The sequence below is a fragment of the Larimichthys crocea genome, chromosome XXI (assembly GCF_000972845.2).
Source record: "Larimichthys crocea isolate SSNF chromosome XXI, L_crocea_2.0, whole genome shotgun sequence".
In the NCBI taxonomy this organism is placed as follows: domain Eukaryota; kingdom Metazoa; phylum Chordata; class Actinopteri; family Sciaenidae; genus Larimichthys; species Larimichthys crocea.
The window spans coordinates 21575100-21594379 of NC_040031.1; the positions used below are offsets into that span (position 1 = coordinate 21575100).

At 40.0% G+C, this 19280-nt stretch overlaps 1 protein-coding gene across 1 annotated transcript; it reads left to right on the forward strand.

The window, feature by feature from the left end:
• The first annotated feature begins 1168 nt into the window (after positions 1–1168).
• On the forward strand, positions 1169–16066 carry ric8a (RIC8 guanine nucleotide exchange factor A). The gene is made up of 14 exons (XM_027273104.1): positions 1169–1428; positions 5740–5787; positions 6634–6844; positions 7877–8028; positions 8146–8226; positions 9417–9516; positions 9668–9855; positions 10063–10157; positions 10254–10404; positions 11038–11133; positions 11247–11391; positions 11721–11865; positions 12887–13006; positions 13257–16066. The coding sequence occupies exons 1-14, from the start codon at positions 1333–1335 to the stop codon at positions 13396–13398; spliced, it is 1770 nt and encodes a 589-aa protein (XP_027128905.1). The 5' UTR covers positions 1169–1332; the 3' UTR covers positions 13399–16066.
• Positions 16067–19280: the final 3214 nt, after the last annotated feature.

Genomic DNA, 19280 nt, shown 5'->3' on the forward strand with positions numbered 1-19280 from the left:
CCTTAAGCCAATAAAATGAATGAATTTAAATATACTTTCTCTGTGTTTATTCTACATTAATTTGATCATTTTACATAAATAAATATTCATTATAAGCTTCAGTCTCAGAAAAATGCAATTCATTTATTGATACATTTATTGATAGATTAATCGCGATTAATTACAGAAATTTTTGCGATTAATTAGTTAATTTTTTTTAATCGATTGACAGCCCTAATATATATATGTGTGTGTGTGTGTGTGTGTGTGTGTGTGTATGTATGTACACGTTAGTGCTCTTTATTCAGAAAACCCTCATGTCACATCTACATTTCAGGATCTGGTTATTATAGACACAGATTAAATGTTAAATATAAATATTTCAATATTTATCATCACAGTAACAGTGTTACACACATTAGTAGCTGTAAACACTCAGCATTAGAAAAATACATACGTTGGTTTGGTGCTTACATAAGGAGTAAACATTTATAATCATCACTTTAAAAGTTACATACGTTGTTTTTGGTGCCTGTTTGTTTCCCAGATATATTAGTGTGTGTGTGTGAATGGGTGTATAAGAGACATTAACTTAAAGAACTTTGTAGAAAGGCGCTTTATGAAGTTCAGTCCATTTCCTTGTATTAGTTTACGGGCAGATCTGCCCGAACCAATATGGCGGCGCCGTTTACGTATCGCGACCAACGACCAACCCGCTCAATGCGGCGTCTATGTATATATGTCTATGGGTGGTAAGGAAACAAAGTGAGGTGTGGGAGAGTATTCAGTTGGTTCCAAATCACTGCTAGGTGCCACTAAATTTTACACACTGGACCTTTAAGACAAAGGTATCAAACAACATCAAAATGTATCTTGACAAATGAAGGCTAACAAAAATATATAATAAAAGATAATAAAGAGAAACAAGAATGGATTACGAAATAAATGGACAAAAAAATGACTCATCTGAGGGCATGAATTTGAATTTGAGAGATGTTACTGTGCAGAGTACACCGTGACAGTGAGCCAGCCAAAACATACTCAGTACTATTATATACTACTAACTATTCTTATTATGAATATTTCATCTTCGTAGATCTCGTGAAACGCGTAAATACTCTAATCAGAAATTAATTTATTTGGCTGATGCTTTTATCCAAAGCATCCGGCTTTCCTTGAGACACCTGAACGCAGCATTCGTCTTGCACAAATCCTCTCGGTTAATCGCCTCTCGCCGGCTGAGGGATTAAGACATCATGCAGTCGTCGGTGGGTGGTGTCAAAGCATAGCGTGTGTACAAGCTGACTATTAAACAGACGGTGAATTGAGGAGAAGCTCAAAGCCACGAGCTCAATGACGATGAAAATGGATTTGAATGGCATCATAGAGCAAATGGAGTCGGGAGGACAGGACGCAGCTTTGACTGCTCTACAGAGCTACAACCAGGAGGTAAACATCAGCAACATCAACACTGAAACATCAAGTTGCAGTTCTCCTCTGTGCCAAATGCATTGTTACTGACAGCGCTAAAGCTTCAGGCCTTCATCGTGTCAGCTGTGATTTAAAAAATAAATGATAATAATAATAATAATAATAAACAGTTGTTAACAGTTAGCAAATGTGGTCAGTCATATGTGACACTATTTTCATGAATTATTTACACAATACTGAAGATCTTAAAGTTCCATTTCTATCCACTTGAGGGCATTCATTATTATTAATTAATTTTTCTTTCTTTCTTTATTGTTTTGGATCTATCTCTGGATTTCTTTGTTTCTGGCCTGAGAAAAATATCTGTCTCTTGGCCCTGAAGCTCAACACACTGCACACACACACACACACACTCATGCAAATAGACAGAAAGCAAGCAAATAAAGAAAACATGTGCAGCAGTTTCACAACACATGTAAAAACACAGCTAAATGCACACACATACACACACACACACACACTGTGGTGTCTGTCCAAATAAACTGCTGCCTGTCATACAGCTCAGAAGGACTCATTTATTCCACTCCACAACACCATAACATGTGTTACATGGAGTGCTCTCTACCTGACTCCTGGCTCAGTTACATGATGTCACAGCATAGCCATTTATTCCAGCTGTTTGATTGGTTACACACAATGGAATAGCCATCACTTGTTATACTTGTTATAAGGAGCACAGTGTCCATGGCCATTTATATACAGACATCTATAATCTTAAAGTACATAGGAACAGTGGTGTGTTGGACAACCAGTTGTATTCCTATACACAAGCTTTATAAACAAGTCACTGCAGATTTTTCACAGTCAGCTTGGGTGTTAAGTCCGGGATGCAGCAATGGTGATTCATTTGCACGTGGGAGGACAAGCCATGGCATTAAAATGGTTTAATCCCGACAGAATAAGAGGTAACAGCTGCTAGCTTGTTTACCGTCAGTGACCAGGTTAGGTGTAGGGTACATTGGCATTTTCAACATGTATGTTGCTAGCTGGGAGCTTGTTGTTTCACATAGCGATGGGGAAAATGGTAACACACATACAGCAAAGAAGGAGAATGGTGTCGCCCGATAGCAGGTCATGGTATAGTCACACACACCTGAAAACCATTCTATGAGTCAGAAGGGACAAATTAAACATATAGGTGTGTGTCGTTGATCCCTAAAATGGACCAAAACCCAGTAAAGTCATTTCTGTATGCAGCACATAATGCACTGCTCACGTTTCACCAGCATTGCGTTTGATTTTGTGCAACTGTAGACTTCTAATACCAATAACCTACTTCCTGTGTGTCAGACTAGTGTCAGCTTTGTGTGCATTGGATAAGATAATTACAGTTTGTTACACCTTAGTGTATGTATGTGTGATCCACTGGGTTTAGATAAAGCAATAAACAGCGGCATACAACTCCAACTCCAGAGAACAGATTACCACATTTTGTGCTGCTATGAAAAGTATGTCCAGATTGGTGGGATAAGTCAAGAGAAGTATCAACTAAAAGTTGATTAGTTGCCAAATGTCTTTAACGAGGCCCTTGGTAACAACACGAGACACAGAATTAACTTCAAATTGCCAGTACTGCCATTCCATGTACTAAAGGTTAAGTTGCTTTTCTTAAAACAAGAAAAAAGAAGAGAAGGTAGAATCAAATCAAAATCAATTTTATTTGTATAGCCCAAAGTCACAAAGTACATTTGTCTCAGAGGGCTTTACAATCTGTACAGGTAGTGACACCCTCTGTCCTTAGACCCTCGGTTCAAGTGAGAAAAAACTTGTCCACAAAAAACCTTTAACAGGGAAAAAGGTGGAAGAAACCTCAGAAAGAGCCACAGAGGAGGGATCTGACATGCATGAATGTAAAGTCCAGTTCCATTAAGTTCCATGTAAGATAAAAGACTTTCAGCTGTATGGTTGGGGTGAAGGCCATCCTATTTAAAGAATTCAGACTGATTTAAAAAAGAAGTATAATTGTTAAACAGGATGCAGGCAGCAGGACAGATATTATGCACTGCATTCCAGGAGCTGCTGGGCAATCGAGATAGATGACAGTGGAGGAGATGGAGATCCAACTGAAAAGGTTTTGGCAGAGACATATGAGGGAATGTAGGTAGAACAAGCTTGTGATTTGAGATTGACAACATGTTTGAGGTACACATCCTCACTTAAAACTGACAACAGGTGGATTCCGATCGCCTCCAGAAAGGGGGTCCGTCCATGGGTGGTATCAGAAGTTACGGCAAGGCAATCCTCCACAAACCCACTGTGTCATGACGGGGGCAGTTATCTGTTTTAAAGTAGAGGATGTCATTGTCACAACCTATAACATGCCCATCAATCATTTAGGATAATAATAATTCATGAGATCTTTGTCCAAATGTGTCATAAGTGTGCCACATAACCATATCCAAGTGTGCCACAGGAGTGCTGAGTGAGTGTGGCAACAGAGATTTCTGCGATTTCTGGTCTGCAAACCACACGTGAGCACTGCTGCATGGTTCTGTCAGCCACAGCTGTGTGGGAGTTGATCTTTAAGGCAATGGGATTAGATTCTCTGATACACAAATAGAGTCTCCTACAGTCCAGTCAAATCCTATGTGAGGAGCTTAGTGTTGGAGGAGACTGTCTAATCTGCATGCTGTTTTATACCTTCCCCAGTGTGTATCCTCTGCTGTTAGCCTGCAGCTTGTTCAGCCCACTGTGTTACATTACATTTACATTACAAGAACGTAATTGTATAAATCAACTGCTAAACATTTCCAATATGCAAGAATGTGTGCTGCTCCTCATCGATGACACACCGTGTCCCCACACTGTGCCTAATTAAAGGTTAAACATGACAGCTACCGTTAGTTTTTGTTGTAATTTGAATGTTAATAAATGAATTTGTATAGAGGCAATAAAAAATTGACTTTGGTTATGTAGATTTCTGATTGTTTGAGTCTCAGTGAGAACTGAGAACTAAATGTTATCTTTGATCATTGTGTATGTGTCCATATCTTTGGTCAGAGTAGGGAAAATAATGTTAGCTGCGATAAGGCTGGTAGTCTGCGTCTGATGGACAGCTGCACAGGACATAAAGAGATCAGGAGAGTGAGGGAGCGAGAGAGACAGACAGAGAGAGAAATAGACAGCTTTTCTGTCTTTTTTAGCTCATTATTTTACTCTGTGTCGGCAGCCTTGTTTCCAGTAGCAGCAGGGAGCAGTTGTCAGTGAAATGGCTATGATAACACCTTGTATAAGACCTGGACAGACCAAACATCATACTAGCTGCTAACAATATGGAGCCAGATATTTTTTCTCAGGACTTGGAGACCAAATCAGAGCTAATAGGAGAGTGAATATTGGACAGCTGTACGCAAATACAGTTCCAAATAAATGCTTATTTTTTTTGTGTCTGCTGGATGCGTAGGAAGTAAACCGGTCGATAACATTTTCAACATCATTATAAATATGTGACAGTGACAAAAACAAAAAGTCACGCAGATTTGAAACCAGCTTAATGTCTTTAGAGTGTTTTTTTATTTTAAAGTCTCAGTTCCAGTTTTAAACTTGTGGTGAATATTTCTGTGGAATTGTATTCACAAATCGTCAGCTATCATCAGAATTCTCTTTTTTTTCTTTTTCTAACTTTCTTATTTTTGCCACATGGAAAGTGAGTGTGCAGTATATCAGACTTACATTCTTCTTTCCAAAAATGATTCCACAGAGTATTGTTGCTTAGAATGTATTGCAAATAAACAGAATGCGGTTCATTCAGTGTCATTAAACTTTTACTGTAAAGTTTGCAGATGCCATTCATTCATCAGCTGAGGTCAAACATGGCATCTGCCATCACTCACCTTTTCCACTTTATGCACTAAACACACACACCATCTTACAGGATAAATACACTAAAATGTGGCTCCTACACTGACTATTGGTAGACAGATTTGCATTCTTCAGTGTCAAAATGTGTGCCGCAAACCCTCCACCCAACCTCCATACAGCAAACATCATGCTGCTTCCTACTTTTGCCCTGGAGAGAAAATTAAACAGAAGACACAATACCCTGTCACAAACATGTAAACACTGTTTAATGTGTGTGAATAAATGCTATCACTTTTTATCAACATACCGACTTTCTGCATCACAGCTTCTTTGTCTATGTCTGTGATTTACACATATTTTCTCTTTTCTATTTGTTTCTGCCTTTCTTGACTTGACTTCTCGTGGTGTTTCTGTTTTTTGCTCTTCTTCTTCACCTCTCACCTTTCTTTGTGCTTTTCCTTCCTTCAGATGAACCAGTGCTTTACATTCAGCAAGGAAGAAGAGCAGAACAGAGAGGTATTCCCAGCACCACTCCTGTCATTAGTCAGTGAAAAAGATTAAGATAAGTTTCTCTTTGAAGGTTCCTGGAGTATTTTCCTTTATTTTGGTTTTGGTTGGTCATGGTTTATAAAGAAAGAAAAAGGAGTGTTGGACTCCAGCAAAGCAGGACCTTGCTGTTTCTGACTGTGAGCCCACAGTTAATCTCCAACTTACCCACACCCTATAATGAATTCCTGACATATAGAATGGAAATGAAACATGGAAAGTGAGGACACTGATTAATTTTTGCAGAAATCACAGACAGGGACTGTACAGGAGAAGATGATCTGGATGGGAACACACTCATCCAACTCCCTTGATAATTGTTGTGAAAGAAGAGAGAAATAGATACAAAAAGATGCCAGAGAACATGAATACAAGGTGTGGTTCATTTACAGGTAATGTCAGACAACAAATTAAATGAAGACCAATTAGTAAACAACAATTTTACAAGTAAAATATCATTTTGCCCAAAGCTATCATTTTGTGTTGTTTAGTTAACAGTATGGATTGACAGGAAAGAGTGTGGCTTTAATAATTATGCAGGGATATGTCAGTGGTGCAGTTTGTCACTAGTTTTGAACAGATAGAAATCATGTTAGTGCTGATAATGGTGGTAAGTTCAGGGTTAAGACATGCACACACTGGGCAGGAAGATTCACAAAGTTCCCTTGGTGCTTCACTGTGTCCTCTCACGTAGATTTAGCAGTAGAGTAGCTATATTGTGGTGACAAATTGAAATTCTGGATGTGCTCGGTTGTCTGTTGCTTCTATGAATAAAAGAACATTTCTCTAACATGATGTATTTTGTGTGTGACGCAGCATCTTGGGGAGTTGGTGCTCAGTTTCCTGAACAGGGAGTTGCAGCCTTCCTGTCAGCTGGCCTGTCTAGAAACAGTTCGGATCCTGTCCAGAGACAAACATTGTTTGCATCCCTTCATCAGTCACTCTGCCATGTCCACTCTGGCCCGCTATGCCGGCATCGCTTTGGCCAGTAGTGCCACACCTGCCTCCAGGCAGCCGGACGACCAAGGTAATTTCTGTTAACTCTCCCAGGCTTCTCCGAGGTTTTATCACAAACAGGTTTCTTTCCTGGTACTTCTGTTTTGTTTCTCTAATGAAACTCCCATTAATGCCTTGAATGTTAATTGTAACATTTCAATTGTATTACTAATTATATCCTCAATTCAAATTCTTTTTTTTTGCTTATAGTTTTATTGTTTTGTCTGAAGCTTTATGTCTGTGTTTTTATGTCACTCTACACCCTGAACATATCCTGTGTAGACACAGATGAAGGACTGAGCTGCTGCTGATGTGCTAGCGTGTAAAAAATGTAATAACATTAAAGATGGCTCTGTTCCATCAAGTGTCCAGTCAGCATGCACACCAGCAGGAACATGAACTCACTGAGTCATCCTGGTTGATATATGATGGATATGTGTCTCAATGAACTGAAAATGAATTCAACTGAATGTGGAAGCACAGTATACAGACAGAGGATCAAATACAGTTCTGATTTTCAGAATATTACATACAGTTTCAAGTTTTCAGGTTTTTGGCACTGGAAAATGAAAGAACACAAAAGGTTGTGACATAAAATTCAGATATCTGGGAACATGATGACATCACTAAAACGAAATCTGATAGGGTAAAAAAACAAAAACACAAGCATTCACTCTAATTTGCTATTCTTGATAAAGTGATGGACAAAACTACAAAACAAGACTTTTCATATTCTCTCTGCTGTTTGTCCATTTGTAGCTATTTAGTCCCTGAAAATTGTTTTATTGAATGTCACTATGTGAAGATCGGGAAATATTTGAAACCCTCATATTAATTGAAAACTAAGTTCACCCATATCAGTCTTTGCTATGTGATTCTATGTAGAAGGTTTTACACATAAGGCTCGAAGTGTGATTTACATGCATGATAGCACAAGACAAACTTTATCTGGAATTATTAAACAGAAAACCTAAAGAGATATAATACAGATGATAGAGTCTGAACCTTTTTTTCATTCTAAATATAGCTATCTAAATATAGTTTGACTTTTTTCTTTTCCTAGTGGAAAGTGGAGGAGAGGGGGAAGAGGAGGCACAAGTATCCAGTGAGGTGGTGAAGGAAGCCTCACCTTCTTCAGAAAACCCTGACCAGGATATAATTGTTGAGGGTCTCAAGTCCATCTGTAACATCCTGCTACACTGTGAGACAGGACAGGTCAGTTTGCTGTGTGTCTCCTCATAACAACACTTACATGAATTCCTCAGACTATAAAATTTGGTTGGTGCTACTTTCTAAAATGTGTATTTGGATGGATGGATGAATGGATGGCAGGTGGTAGCCGCAGATCTACAGCTGATAAAGGGTGTGGCAGAGAGGCTAAAGCAGTGTCATGATCCCACCTGGACCCATGAGGTATGGACGTCAGTAACATAACAAATGTCATTATCTGTGGGAAGCTTTGCAGCTTTAAAGAAGGAAGAATCATAAATAATGCTGTGTTGATAATGTTTTTTGCAAACACTCGCTGGTTGTTGTTAGGATCCTTCAAATTGTTCATGAATGTTTTTATGAATTAATTCCAATTTAAAGCAGCACCACTGTCTGTCTGTTGTTTCACGTATGCTGGCTAAGCATTCAAAATAAGTTTATATACTACTGTGCTACTTAGTACGAAATATGTAAATACGTTCAAAGTACAGGACTTTGACTTTGCATTCTGCATCCCAGTTGGAAAGATTCAGTTTGGGTTCAGATTTTATTAAGCCAACACATCCTCATCTTCCATTCTTCAAATCAGTCTTAACTTCTTAAGACCTCCATCTTATCCTAACCAGTTGCTGCCACAGCAGAGGAAAAATGAATTAGTATCACGTTATGAAGTGAAAAGTTTGGTGTTATAACCATACTTTTAGGAGGAATGCTCACAATACTTTTAAGTTATAGAATACATGTTTCTTGCTATCATCATGTTGTAATATCAATATTTTGATGAACATTAAAATACCTTGTTACAATGATAAACTTTTCATGTGAGCAGTTTGCAGTAATACAGCAGCATGTGTGTCTTTTAAAGGATCTGTGGTGCAAATGAGTTCAATATGAGCAGAATATTTACACATATCATATTTTCAGTACAGGCACCAATATGATTTTTAAAACAAATTTTTACAGCTTACTGTGAAGGACATAACCAATAACCATGTTTTTTTTATGGACCATTTTCATTTAACAAAATCAACCAGGGTGTTTAGCTCAGTTGGTAGAGCATCCGCCCCATGTACAAAGGCTCAGTCCTTGCTGCAGAAGCCCAGGGTCTGAATCTGACCTGTGGCTCTCTCTCTCTCTCTCTCTCTCTCTCTCTCCCCACATTCCTGTCACTCTTTAGCTGTCTCTTTCTAATAAAGCTTGAAAAGGCCAAAAAAAGAGATCAACCAAGCATCTCAGAAAAATCCACACAGTGCTGTCTCGTTCAGAGCATCTGAACACGACTCTGTGTAACAGTTACATTCCTGCTCGTATCAGTTCCAGTTGGAGGACGAGTCTGTATTTGAAGAGCAGAGAAAAAGTGAATGAGTCTCCTGAATTTGTGTTCTTCTACTCAGGTGCGTTTCTTTGACTTGCGTCTCACCTTCCTGCTGACTGCTGTCAGAGTGGATGTCAGAACACAGCTGGCTCAGGAGCTTCACGGCATTAGTCTGCTAGGTAACCTTTTTCCTGTGTGACCCATGTAGCTCTCTAGGTTACTACCTTCACCTTCCAGGTCACCACGGTCTGTAATAAGAAGCCAATGATTTACAACTGTATCAAGTTATAGTGCATAAGTTGATAACCTCCTGTCCTGTGGTTGTTCTAGGAAACCAGTTGGATGTCACACTGGGTTTGTGTTGGCCAGATACATTGGAGACTGCAAGGGCAGGGTTAGAAGGTGTCCCACCTGAAGAACTGCCCCCACTAAGCCGGCAGCAGACAGAGCTCGCCATGGAAATACTAAAAATACTGTTCAATATTACTTTTGACTCAACTAGGCGCAAGGTTGACGAGGTGTATATATATATATATATATATATATGTATGTATATCCATGATTGATGATTGAACATTTTTTTATGCAAAAGCCAATAGAAAATACAGAAAAGGAAAATAAATATACAAAGAAATATCAGAAAACAACCCCTTAGTGTGGTCACTGTAAAATACACATTTATAATGGGTTCTCGTCAACAATATGTGTGTAATGTGTGTGTGAAGGAAGAGGCAGCAGCGTACAGACATTTGGGAGCCATACTGAGACACTGTCTTATGAGCCATGCAGATGGAGAGGAGCGCACTGAGGAGTTCTACAGGTTGGACATCACACGCACACACTTCACCTCTGTTCCTTGGTAACTTCATTATTCTGTTACACCGTCCTCCTAACCCCTTCACTCTTTTTTTCTCAGCCATACTGTTAACTTGCTAGGTAATCTCCCTCTGCCCTGTCTTGATGTCCTATTGATGCCCAAAGTACAACAAGGCTCCATCGAGTACATGGGGGTCAACATGGATGCTGTCAACATGCTGCTGAAATTCATGGAGAAACGACTTGACCGGGTAAGACAAAACAATATACTATTCATGCAGGTTCATTACCTCCACTACTCTAATGATAATGGAAAAGACATGACTAGAAACCTGAATTACATGAAACAATGCTTTAAAATGTGCCGGAATCATACTGATATGCTACATGTTTGGTTAAAACATATGCATTCGAACACAGCTGGGCAAACTATACACTGCTGTGTTTTCCATCCTGATCAGAATCTCTGTCACTAGGTGGAGCTGTATGTTAACTGATGAGTGAATGGCGTCTATGTGGCAGAGTTATAGGATGACATCTGGATGCTGCAGGTTGCTTGTTATAACTCTGTAAAATGTTCCCTTACAAAAAGAGTTTTTGCGAAAGCAGCTGACCATTAACCGTTACCGTTCTTGTGCAAGGAGCGAGGCTGGATTACCAGCAGGACAAAGGGGTCAATTGCCAAAAGATCCAGGTTCACTGCAGATTTGTTTTTTGTTTGCACTATTAAAGTAGAATATGAGCATTTTATATATTTCTCAATTCTGTTATCACCAAATAACTGATGTTAAATTTGATGTATTTGATGAAAGTGACTTATTTGCTGTTCCAGCTGGGATGTTGTCTTCATCATGACATTATGAAGTTTGCTGTCTGTCTCTCAGGGACATAAGCTTAAAGAGACCCTTCTCCCGTCACTGAACTTATTGACTGAGAGTGCCCGCATCCACCGAGAGACCAGGAAGTTTCTCAGGTCCAAGGTCAGGTTGAGGTGAACAGAATATATGATGAAGAGATAAAATATGTTGGTGTTTCTATATCTCAGATATGTGTGTGTGTGTGTGTGTGTGTGTGTGTGTGTGTGTGTGTTTAGGTGCTGCCCCCACTGCGTGATGTGAAGAACAGGCCAGAGGTGGGCAGTGCTCTGAGGAACAAACTAGTCCGTCTTATGACGCACATTGACACTGATATCAAGGACTGTGCCGCTGAGCTCCTGTTTGTTCTCTGCAAAGAAAGTGGTGAGGGACATTTCACCATTAGTATCTATGTTTGGATGACTCTGTAGTAAGACTTAATGTTTACTCTGACAGGATTCAATCACTGACCAGGTACTGTTCACCCCTTGAGAAATGGGTTTATGTAATACCTTTTAGTGACCCCAAAGAGGTCAACATAAGAGTTCTACATAACAAACAGTTATGAAGATTTGATTTTTTTGGATATGGACAGGGTTGTTCTTAAGACTGCCTTAAGACTGTCTTCGTGGTTAAGGTCTGAACTGATAAGTGTATGACTACTTGCTGAATTGGTTTTGTTGACATCGTATTAATATCATGTCTCTGTCCAGTTTCAAGGTTCATTAAGTACACAGGATACGGTAATGCTGCAGGTCTGCTGGCTGCCAGAGGACTGCTCAGGGGGGGCAGAGACTCTGGGATCTACTCTGAAGACGAAGACTCCGAGACAGAAGAGTACAAAGAGGCCAAAGCCCAGTCAGTACCACTTTTAACTCAGTGCCTGGTGTCCAGTTTTTGATTGCAAACCTTTTTAAAGTGGATTTTGTGTGGCTTTAACTAAAGAACATGACCGATTATGTAGGTCACAGTATTTTCTTATTAACACAATCATCCACCCGTTTTCAGCTCATTTAGATCCAGGTTCACAGTAACAGCAGGCCAAGTGACATTGTTCAGACGTCTTCCAGTATCCTAAGATATCCCCAAACCAGAGGAATATAGAATCAAGGGTCTCCTCCTAATTGAGCATGCCTCAGGAGGCATCCAGATTAGTGTTGAACCAGCTCATCTGGCCACCAGTTCTACTCTGAGCCTTTATTCTCTTCTTCACTAACCAAAGCTCATGATCACAGGTTTGATTGATAAATCCAGAGCTTTTCCTTCAGGCTCTGCTCCTTCTGCACAGCAACTTTGTGTTGAGAATATCACTTCATTGGTGGTCAAAATCATTTTCCAAATCCACAAAGCGAAATTTCACAACCCGTCCAGTATCTGCACAAGAAGTAACTAGAAGAGTACAGAACTCTGCCATGTGTGTCCCGGTGTCCTTGGTACATCTGCTCATGGTCCTGCATTACAGATGACATAATACTGAATACTATGCATTCATGCTGCAGATGACCAGTTGTTGTTGTTTTTGTAGAGAAAGAGATGCACATCTAATACAATATGAATGCCAAACTTTACATTTAGATCTTCAGCTTTGATATATGTTCATTTTAGTTCAATTATACACATCAGTGGTTTTGAACAGGCGACTTGTCCAGGGTGTACCCCGCCCCTCGCCAGAAAAAACTCAGCTGGGATAGGCTCCAGCCCCACCATGAGGGGGTGAAGTGGTTACAGATAATGGATGGATGGATCAGTGGCTTCATTTAAAAAATTATGTTAATAATAATGTTATTTTGATTCCTTTCTCCGTCTCTGTCTCTGTCTGTCTGTCTGTCTGTCTGTCTGTCTGTCTGTCTGTCTGTCTGTCTCTCTCTTTTGTCTCCAGGATAAACCCAGTCACAGGAGTTGTAGAGGAGGAGCAGCCCAATCCTATGGATGGGATGACAGAGGAGCAGAAAGAATATGAAGCCATGAAGCTGGTCGAGATGTTTGACAAACTGTCAAGGTCAGTAAACACACAAACATACACATTTACTGCATATATGATAAAAACTACTATTAGAATAATTATAGAATAAGTAGCGAATCTGAGACATTTAGTGCCTTCCTTCCTTCCTTCCTTCCTTCCTTCCTTCCCGTAATTAACTGGTTCCTTCCTTCCTTCCTTCCTTCCTTCCCGTAATTAACTGGTTTAGCACAGTTTTCAGTACTCGTTTAGTACACACACATTACTTTTAAACAATTTCTTTGTGAAGGTGCGGTGTGATCCAGCCCATGCAGCTCAGCATGGACGGGAGGATGAAGGAAATGACTCCAGAGGATCTGAACAAGCCGTCCCACAATCCTGTGCGCCGGTCAGAAGAGCCAGATAATTCAGGCAGTGAAGATGAGGCTTAGTTAACACAGAAACATAACAGCAGAAACAGATTCTCCTGTGACAAACGTGAAAGATCTGTCTCATTATTTTAGATATTCACACAGTCCAACCTCTTCCTGATGAAGGTACAGACACAGTTTGGAGTACACAGTAGGCTGTTTTATATGTGCTATACATTGTTGTTTAGTCAACTTAATGAGCAACAATCTCCAGCAAGAGGGTCCCTCTTTTGACTGACAGCTAATGCTAGTTTCCTTCACACAGGGAGCAGCCAGGTCAGAAAGTCCTCAGTAACTTATGGAAAGCCATTTGAGCATTTATTCAATATCCTTGATATCGGACTTAAGGTCCATGTACTAGTAAGCTTTTTGTCCTCACTAGTAAGACGATATTTCGCACTAGTAGAACTACTAGAGCACACTAGTAGAACGACTGTGTCTTACTAGTAACGTTTTTTACACTACTAGTGCCACTTTTGGCCTACTAGTTCGCAATCAAACCCTACTTGTAAACTACTGTGCTGCACTAGTAACACTACTACGCCCTACTAGTAGGCATGTGTCATGCACTAGTAGCCTCCTGGACCCTACTAGTAGCACCAAAATGCCCACTAGTACTACTAGTAAGTACAAAAATGCCCACTAGTAGTACTAGTAACGTATATTTTACCTTATTAGTACTAATAGTAACAGTGAGAATGCCCACTAGTAGTACTAGTAACATCAAAAATGCTCACTAGTGACAGATATTTTTTTCTTACTAGTGAGCCTCCGAACCCAACATGTAAGGAGTTTGGCTGCACTAGTATGACACAATACACTACTAGTGCGCAACTAGCCCGCTACTAGTGCGCAATTGCACACTACTGGTGCGCAACTTCATTCAACTAGTAAGACATTTCTGTAACATGTAAGACATTTCTGCACACTAGTAGGACAACTTTGGCGTACTAGTAGGACAACTACATCTTACTAGTGAAGCAAAACTGTGCACTAGTTGACATCTGCACACTACTAGTACTACTAGTGAGGCGGTAGATGTTAACTAGTAGAATTTTATTGTGTCACTAGTAGTACTAGTAGCGCACAGTTGCCAACTAGTGCACAGTTTTGCTTCACTAGTAAGATGTAGTTGTCCTACTAGTACGCCAAAGTTGTCCTACTAGTGTGCAGAAATGTCTTACATGTTACAGAAATGTCTTACTAGTTGAATGAAGTTGCGCACCAGTAGTGTGCAATTGCGCACTAGTAGCGGGCTAGTTGCGCACTAGTAGTGTATTGTGTCATACTAGTGCAGCCAAACTCCTTACATGTTGGGTTCGGAGGCTCACTAGTAAGAAAAAAATATCTGTCACTAGTGAGCATTTTTGATGTTACTAGTACTACTAGTGGGCATTCTCACTGTTACTATTAGTACTAATAAGGTAAAATATACGTTACTAGTACTACTAGTGGGCATTTTTGTACTTACTAGTAGTACTAGTGGGCATTTTGGTGCTACTAGTAGGGTCCAGGAGGCTACTAGTGCATGACACATGCCTACTAGTAGGGCGTAGTAGTGTTACTAGTGCAGCACAGTAGTTTACAAGTAGGGTTTGATTGCGAACTAGTAGGCCAAAAGTGGCACTAGTAGTGTAAAAAACGTTACTAGTAAGACACAGTCGTTCTACTAGTGTGCTCTAGTAGTTCTACTAGTGCGAAATATCGTCTTACTAGTGAGGACAAAAAGCTTACTAGTACATGGACCTTAAGTCCGATATCAAGGATATTGAATAAATGCTCAAACGGCTTTCCATATTAACTGAAAAACCAGCATCTTTACAAAGTATGGATTTCTTTTCCAAAGCTTAAAGTTATCTGTCCTTAACTGCAAATGACACAAGCACTTTATGCAAATGAATGCATTCTGACGTATCCAGAACATTTCAGTGTCTTTTGCAGTTACTGCTAGCTACTTTCATTGGAGAGTTGGCAACACTGCCAAGAGTTGATGCGAAGCAGCCTGAAGGACATCAGAGGGGAAACCAGAAAACATTTTCTCCATAAAATATGATCCAGTTTCACCAAAATCACTCAAATAGTTGGTGGTGTGTGCCGTAAAGCGTTATGTACTTCTCCCAACCCGGAGCCCAAAGTTACAGAGTGTGAGAACAGACGTACGAATGACAGAGACACCGTTCACCTGATCACAGGTCAGCGTGGATCAACAGGAGGTAACAGAGTAAAATGTACCTGATGTTGCTTTGACCCGAATTGGTTGAGTTAGATTTGTTGAGTTTGTGAGGTGTGAAAGCACACAGTGATTGAGTGAATGGACTTTAATTTGTAAAGATTTGAAAAACTCAACAGAATTCTCCTTTTCCAGAAGTAACATTCCAGTTACTGTCACTCAGGATAGATCACAGTGGAACCAGTCTCTGTCTCTAGTTGAACTTTGTAGGAAGATTTTTAGAGAATGTTGATGAGATGAGGATGAGGTGTGTCATTTCTATTCTTCATGAGAGCAGAGGAAGATGTAAGAAAGATAGCCAAAGAGCTGTTCTACAGTTTGTGATGATGGAATCAAACTGTTGAATTGTAGATACCTGTTGTTTTTCATGAAGCCCTTCAGATGTTTTATTTTTAGAAGTGAAACATGAAACTCTGACAGATACAGAAGTATAACTTTAGAGTAAAGGTGAAATATTCTTATGCAAAGAAAGGCTCTGATCTGAAAGACATTATATATTAAATGTATACTCTATTTATATTGTTATTGTATAGCTGGACTGTAATACACATTAAATGTGTTTAAATGACAGAGTTGTGTCATGTTTTATTTTTGTTACAGTTATTGCAAAAAAATCTAAGGTAACTAAACAAATGAAAAAACATGTTTTCATAAATACATTAAAAGATAATAAAACACATTTAACAAAACACAACCATATTATGGACAACACAACAACCCTACATTTCAGGCAATGCAACAGCAGTAAAAAAAGATCATGGATCACCAACATTTCCATTCCTCCTTCAACGCCGCCTCCTCCTCCTGGTGCATATGTTCAGGTTTCAGAGAGAATGGAGTCAGTCGTCCTACAATAGATATCTATTTCTCTGCTGCTGACACCTTGATCCATGCCTCCATCACATCCAGAACAGACTACTGCAACATCATCCAAATCCTAAATAAAATCCAATGTATCCAGCACTCTGCTGCCCATCTGCTCACCCAGTCTCGCTGCTGCACCACATCACTCCTGTCCTTCAGAAACTGCATTGGTTCCCTGCCCCACAACCAATCCAATTCAAAGTCCTTCTCCTGATACATAAAACTCTCCATAACTCAGGCCCCCTGCTACCCCTGTCTACACTATGTTCTATGTTCTATGTAGCACCATGGTCCTCGGTGAAACACTGTCTTGTTTCACTTTGTACTGTGTATATGGTTGAAATTACAATAAAACCCCTTGAACCTTGAACCTTGAACCTCCTCCAGCCTCTTCACCTCTAAGGACCAGCACCGGGCCTGGGATGAGTCTCCTCCATAGCTGCCCCCTCCCTCTGGAACTCTCTTCCCAAACAAATCAGAGACTGCACCACCCTGCCTATGTTCAAAACATGACTCCAAACTTCAAACTCACCTTTTTAGAACATCTTTTAATGTCTTATGTTTGAAAAACTGTTATGCAGAATGTCATATCAGAGATAAACCAGCTAATAGAGAGTCTAGTTAACGTCCAAGGACAGCCTGACATTTTGTGTTTTTTATCATCACCCTGCTGCTGTATTTAACAGTCCTCCCCATAGCACATAAGCCAGCCTGGATTCAGCAGCTGGGAGTTGTCTGGCTGCTCTTTGATACACCAAATGAAAAAAATGGAACTTTAATGATCCCAGTGGGACAATAGAGGGAAGAAATAGAGCATAATTAAGAACAGAGATAATTATTATGTGTGAAGCGTGTTGTGACTAACACTAACAGTTGTGAATGAATGTAGAAACACAGCTGCAGTGAAATGTTTAAGAAAACAGATATGAGAGTGTACAGCTATTATGCTATTATAGCCATGTTACCTCCGGTACACTGTACAGTATGGCAGGTATGGTATGGTATTTGCCTTCCATGTAGTAAAGCAGCTGGCCCATCTCTGTTTTAAATGGTAAATGGACTGTACTTATATAGCACCTTTGTAGTCTTCTGACCACTCATGGCACTTTTACAATACATATCTCATTCACACACAAACTAGTGGCGTACCATCAGGAGCAATCTGCGGTTCAATATCTTGCTCAAGGACACTTGGACATGCAGACTGGAGGTGGGGGGGATTGAACCGCCAATCATCTGTTTGATGGATGAACAAAATAGTTAAAATGAACCCAGTGTGTCATGCAGCTGTTTTGCTTAGTCTAATGTAACTGTGCAGACATGACTTTGACATCATCACAATTATTTCTACACACTCCGAGACACAACATAAAACAAGTACAAGTTTATCACACAACTCATAATTTTAATTATTATTAACAAGTATAGGTATGGATTTACACTCTGTTTATAACTTTGTTTTTGTTTGCTTTCCGTACTTTTGTACATATTCTGTGCGTGCAAGGCAAAGATAAACGTGACGGTAGAAAATAAATTCTCCCCGAGGATGAGACGGAGGCTCTGGCTGATCTGAGGTCTGCACTTACAAAACGTACACCATTCTCCACGACCACCCTGAGAATTTGATAGACAGAACACACTTGTGTTGTTATCTCACTTAATATCTGATCATATATTGATTAATTATTAGGATCTTATCTGGTCCTCCTGTGAGGAGGAGAGGAAGTATCATTACAAAACACCTAAAGACATCAGATTAGGGCAAGTCTTTAGGCTTTGTGTATGTCAGCCTAATTCTAAACTTCCAAGTTGCCACCAAGATTCAAAGGTCTTGTGCTGATCTTCTGATTAGGTGTTTCTTCTGTTGCCTTTGTGAGCGCAGCTTCAGTTGGAATAATTATCTAACTGTGCAAGATGCAAAAACAAATGTTGCTGGTACCAGATGGTTTTGAATTTATCAGTTGGCCTCACATCAGGGAATGGGATTCAAAGCATACTGGTGCTTTCTTCCTTGATGGTTTTAATGGGGAATAGAGAAACAGAAGTAACAGCTTGGTGTTCACATCAATGCACAGTGACAAGAAACTGTCACTGTGCACATACTGAGGTCCTGCAGGGAAGTGACATCTAGCATCTTGAAGGACAAGGCAGTGGACTGAGTCCATGAGTTAATGGTTAACTCATTATCTGTCAAACAACTAGAACACAACTAAGTGGTAAGAAAAGGGAATTACTGCCCTGCTCAAGGTTTATACACCTAAAAGAGTAGAATGTATCCACATTGGCAAAAGGTGGATCTAGTGACCTGGGGCCTCATGTACAAATACTTGCGTGGATTTACTACTAAAACTTGCCGTACGCCAGAACCCGGAAACTGTCGTACGCACAAAAATATTCAGATGTATCAAAGTGTGCGTTCACATGGATCCAAGCACGTTTCTTTTGTACATGCCAATCAACGTGGAATTGAGCGCACGTGCAACTCCTCCCTGTCCACGCCCCCATTTACATATGCAAATCTATTTAAATAGACCCTGGACCTGAGATTCACCTCTTTGTCCGATCAGATAACGCGATGAACAAAGGAAAGAAAATGAATTTCACAGAGTCTAAGCTAAAGATTCTAGTGAATGAAGTGGAGATTCTGTTTGGTTCCCTGTCAACAGGGATAAATATGACCAAAAAAAAAGACGTGAGTGGGAGCGTGTGTGTGAGGCTGGAAATGCCGTGGGATCCGAGCAGCGCACACACAGGTGTGGACAGGTGTGGCGCTGCGGCTGACATTTTACGCCCGCTTTTACTGACAAGA

What these genes read in the sequence shown, in the direction of transcription:
- ric8a (XM_027273104.1), top strand. Translation starts at nt 1,333, where the DNA reads ATGACGATGAAAATGGATTTGAATGGCATCATAGAGCAAATGGAGTCG. An exon ending in TACACTGTGAGACAGGACAG is followed by an intron (nt 8,029 to 8,145) that starts GTCAGTTTGCTG and finishes AATGGATGGCAG; the next exon opens with GTGGTAGCCGCAGATCTACA. An exon ending in TACAAAGAGGCCAAAGCCCA is followed by an intron (nt 11,866 to 12,886) that starts GTCAGTACCACT and finishes TTTTGTCTCCAG; the next exon opens with GATAAACCCAGTCACAGGAG.